This window comes from Dipodomys merriami, unplaced genomic scaffold, assembly GCF_024711535.1.
Source record: "Dipodomys merriami isolate MVZ:Mamm:240054 unplaced genomic scaffold, mDipMer1.0.p SCAF_92, whole genome shotgun sequence".
NCBI lineage: Eukaryota > Metazoa > Chordata > Mammalia > Rodentia > Heteromyidae > Dipodomys > Dipodomys merriami.
In genome coordinates, this window is record NW_027206535.1 from 4,197,501 (window position 1) to 4,202,519 (window position 5,019).

The following is a 5,019-nucleotide window of genomic DNA, read 5'->3' on the forward strand; positions in this document are numbered from 1 at the left end:
CTCTCTCAACTTCTTGTTCCCACTGGTTCACTACCACTTGAGCCACCTCCACTTCTAAGTTTTTGCTAGTTAACTGGTGATAAGAGTCTCTTACATTTGTCTGCTCAAGTTGGCTTTAAATCACAATTCTTAGATCTTAGCCACCTGAGTAGCTAGGATTACAACCATGAGCCACTAACACCCAGCATTATCTATATATCTTGACAACTCAAGCAGCTAAATGTCTCAGGAGAAAATTCCAGAGGTTGCATCAGATCAGACGGGTAGGGAGTGTGGTGATGTGAGGTGTCATATAGTTTGAATAAGGGAACATGTGCAGTTACTTACTATTCACATGGCTTCAAAACTGCCACCTTAAAATGTCTACAGATTTTCCTGTATCCCCTTCTTGAATATGCTCTGGGGAGGTTACTAGGAAAGAAGTTTAAGCTGACAATGTCCCCCCCCCCAAAAAAAAAATCTACTCACAGGAAACTAAGAGTTGGCCTCTTCTCTTCCAGCAGTAGCCATGGAGACCATGCTAATGATTCAAACATCAGCCACAGCTCCAAAGCCCAGAAGTTTCCTATTCCCAACCCCCAGATTTCATGAGCCACCACCTACCTGAGCAAACTGCTCCTTCAATGGCCCAGAGAGCCGGAGGATAGCACAGACATCATTTCCAAGCCTAGGGGACAAAGAGATGATGAATCCAGCTAACCTTGAACTTCTAGGGGTTTCCAGCCTCCAGAAGAGAAGTACAGTATCCTCATTTCTACTACTGGTATCTACATACCTCTGGTACATCTCAACTTTCCTTGTTTTCTTTCCTAGTGAGAATGAAGTTTATAGGGATTATTGTGAAATTCAAAGGAACCTAAGAATTCTGAAACTAACAAGTAGAACATAAAACTGGTAAGGATGTGTCTATGTGTCTATGTGCCTGACAACATTCTGGTTGGATTCTATTATAGCTGGGACTCTGAAGTTATTCTCTCAGTTAGGGATATCTTGGTCCCAACTGACCAAATCACCACAACCTAAGTAAATAATTCATTCCTTCAGTTATTCAATGTACTTCACCAGTTATTTAATGGGTGTTACATTTAGATCCAGAGAGATATAAGTGGGAATAAAATACTTGATTCCTGCCTTGGACTTAAGAAGCTCACAAATACCTTTAAACATCAACACAGTGATAAAGTGTTTTGGATGAGAAAACTGAGGTTAAGTGAGGAGAATGGATTCATCCAAAGCAACATTTTAAGACATGAAACCAGTAGCCAACATTTTATTCCTGAACCTTTACTAGCCACTTACATGCATTATCTCATTGAATCCTTCTATACATCCTATTATTATCCCCACCCAACAAACAAAATTAAGGCAGAGAGGATTAGAGATGTGTCCCAGACGGGGCTGGGAAGGTGGCTCAGTGGTAGAGTGCTTGCCTTGCATACATGGGGTCCTGGGTTCGATTTCTCAGCATCACATATGCAGAAAAAGCCAGAAGTGGCGCTGTGGCTCAAGTGGTAGAGCTCTAGCCTTGAGCTGAAGAGCTGAGGGACAGCACCCAGGCCCAGAGTTCAGGCCCCACAACCGACCAAAAAAGAAAAAAAGAAAGAAAAAAAAAATGTGTCCCAGAGTCCACAGCAGGATCTGAGACAGGACATGAATGCCAGCAGTCTAATTCCAGAGTCTGTGCTTCTGATGACTATCTGATCTCAGTTTGGGGCTAATCAACTTATGAAACAAGGTAAAATACTCTTTTTTTTTTTTTGGGGGGGGGTCCAGTCGTGGGGCCTGAACTCTGGGCCTGGGCGCTGTCCCTCAGCTCTTCAGCTCAAGGCTAGCACTCTACCACTTGAGCCACAGCGTCATTTCCGGCTTTTTTCTTTTTGCTTATGTGGTGCTGAGGAATCGAACCCAGGGCCTCCTGCATGCAAGGCAAGTGCTCTACCACTGAGCCACCTTCCTAGCCCCCAAGGTAAAATACTTCAAAAACATGGTAAAATACTTGGAAGTGACCTCTCCCTGAGGTTCTTCCAAACGCCTTGGAACCCCTGTGGCACCCAAAAATCAGCGTCCTGGTGCCCACTACACTGCCTTGAAGAGTGACCTCACTCCATTCTCTCCCTACTTCTCTCCTGTCCCAGCCCAGGCCCTGGCAGCAATGCTGCCCAGATCTTGCTTCTAGGCAAAACACTGAGAGAGAGAGGGATTGTTATATGGGGAGGTAGTGAGTACAGAAACAATCCAGTTCCTGTAGCCAAAATTGAGTTTGAATACTGGCAAACTTGGTTTAGCTTTTTTGTTGTTGTTCTTTTTGGTGGTAGTATTAGAGTTTTAAATCAGGGCTTTGTACCTGCTTTGTAGCTCTAGCATTAAGACATACCTCCAGAAAAAGAGAGGGGGAAGGGGGAAGGGGTACAGGAGTTTGAACTCAAGGCCTCACACTTGCTTGTTGAGCAAGTGGTGCTCTACCACTTGAGCCATGCTTCCTGTAAGAGACAAGATCTCACTATGTTGCCTACGCTTGCCTTAATTCCTGGACTAATTAGTGAAAAACAAATGCTAAGAATATTCATAAAGAGGTCATCAGGACGAAATGGCACCATGTAGACAGACAGTGCCCAGCATATAATAAAAAGTCCACAAACCACTTCTTTTATCTGGTGTGCTGGGTACAGATCCTGTCTTTATAACCAGACCTACTGGGAATGTTAATTCAAGGAAATCTCTTATCCACACCTGTTTCCTTAAAACCTTAAAAATGAGAATGGCACCTGGAAAGTGGCTTAGTCGTCATGGTTACTAACACTTCTAGAGACGGAGGTACAGCTTCAGGGCTGGGCTTTTTAATTGTTTGTTTGTTTGAGGAGAACATGTGTAAACTTGTGTCCTCCGGTCCCGCTGCCGGTGACCCCCGGTTCAAACACATCCGAACACACCACGGTTTTCAGTGGCACGAAAAGCTCCCTTTCCGCTTTCCCGCCCCGCAAACACCTGCTCCGAAGTGCCTCGGTCACGAAGTCCTTCCCGGATTTCCTCTTCCCGCTGAACAGCAGGATCAGCCGTGGGGCGCCTCCAAGCGGGGCCATGGGGTCGCCACGCTTCACCATCCCCAAAGTTGACACTTTGGCCGCCGTACATCACGCCACCCGGCGCGGAGTGGACGCGGCCAGGAGCGCCAGCCCGAGGGAGGGGTTCCGCCGCTCTTCTCCGTAGTTGCGGGGAGGACTGACAGCCTGCCGAGACGCTAGACGTGTTTCCCCACGTCTACACAAGGACGGAGAAAAGAGGGGAGAGGAACGTAGAACGAAAGAGGTTTGCTTCCAGAGCAGCCTTCTTCACTAAAGAAGCTCCCCCCCCCCCGCACTCACTTAGGACAGTCCAGCCCCGCCCAGAGCGTTGCGTCACGGCCCCGCCTTCTTGACTGACACCCGGAGACGCAATGGACGCAACTACTTTCCTGGGCCGGGGTGGGAGGCGGGATAATATCTTAAAATTTCCTCGAATGCACTCCCTATTCCCTTCCGCCCCGTCCCACAAACATTGGTGGGAGGGATGAATAAGTGCCAGGATGTTAAACGTTTTCATGTGTGCTTGTATTTGTTATTTATAATGCGTGTTGTAAAAGAAAATCTGTATTTGCCCCCACAGTGAAGAATGGGTCTTTCTAGGGAAGTAACTAGTCCGCGATTCGAAAGGGTTGAGTTCGTGACGTCATACTAAAGGGCTTATTAGAAGCCTTGCTATTTTGTTGCTAAACGGGTTCTCTCTCTAACTGGAGAGTCCTTTTACGCTCTGTTTTGCAGTTGTAAAAATCCAGGAAGTTAACTAAGCGGCTTAGTTGAAAACGGACTTTGTTTTTGTTTTTGTTTTCTGCAAGCCCTTTTTGATCAAGATTACCTAATTTTACTCCGGAGTCCAGCTCCCAGCCAGGAATTAAGAGGCAAAATTAGAGATGGTCTGACACCCAAGTCTAGTTGGAGTCAACTCCAAGTTAACTATGACTTTCTGTCCTGCATTATTTTTTCTAAATGTCAAAACAGCCTGCACTGCCTACTCTTGTGTGTATATATGTGCACACCGGCACACACACACACACACACACACACACACACACAACCTTTGAACTTTGATCTTTAGATCTCACCCTGCTGAGTAACTAGGATTATAAGGATGAGCCACCACAGCCACGCTACTGCTTCCATTTTGTGGGATGTAAAATCATGTAAAGACAAAAAGTGGAGTGAGGAGAAAACATTTGGGAGAAACCATCAATTTCCTGAGTATCGTAATGAAGCACAGAAGAGTAATTAAATGAGAAAAATAAACACTTCCTGAGAGTTTGCATGTTTTCTTTTTATTTTTTTAATGTTTTCAGAAAACTGCACTCATCAATATATTCAGCTAGCAGAGCATAGCCATGCACCCCTGGCTCTCTCCTATAATCCTAGCTTCTCAGGCTGAGATTTGAAAATCAAGGTTGGAAGCCATGCAGGGTAGACAAATTTGTGACTCTTTATCTCCAGGTAACCAGCAAAAGCCAGAAGTAGAACTTGAGCAAAAAACTAAGGGACAATGCCCATGCCCTGAGTTCAAGCCCCAGTACTACTAGCACACACACACACACACACACACACACACACAAACCCTGAAGTAGAACTGTGTGCTGTGGCTCAAGCCTATAATCTAACTAGTTGCAAGAAGATGTCACCCTCTGGTCTTGGCACAAAGAAGTTCTTAAGACTCCATCTCAACCAATGTCTGGGTGCTATGCTTTGGGCCTGTTATCCCAGCTATAGCGTAAGCACAATGGCTGGGTGCATTATTTTGAGCCTAACACTCCCAGTGACAAAGAGAAACAACAAATAGGAGGATTTCAGTCCAGTCCAACTGGGCTAGACTTTGCAGGTAAGGGAGACTCTACCTGGAAAATAACCAAGATAAAAAGGGGCTGGAAGTATGGCTCAAGCGATAGACCTGCAAGCTCCTGGCCCTCAGTTCAATCCCCAGTACTACCAAAAAAAAAAT

The 5,019-nt window shown here is 45.6% G+C and overlaps 1 protein-coding gene across 1 annotated transcript in view; it reads right to left on the reverse strand.

The window, feature by feature from the left end:
- The window catches only part of LOC138821482 (phosphomevalonate kinase), an 11,015-nt gene extending 7,718 nt beyond the window's left edge, over window positions 1–3,297 (reverse strand). The window contains exons 1-2 of the mRNA XM_070013754.1: window positions 2,986–3,297; window positions 604–667 (exon numbers count right to left, since the gene is read on the reverse strand). Coding sequence (XP_069869855.1) covers window positions 604–667; window positions 2,986–3,101 — 180 coding nt within the window. The 5' untranslated portion in view covers window positions 3,102–3,297. The remainder of the gene's footprint in view (window positions 1–603; window positions 668–2,985) is intronic.
- Window positions 3,298–5,019: the final 1,722 nt, after the last annotated feature.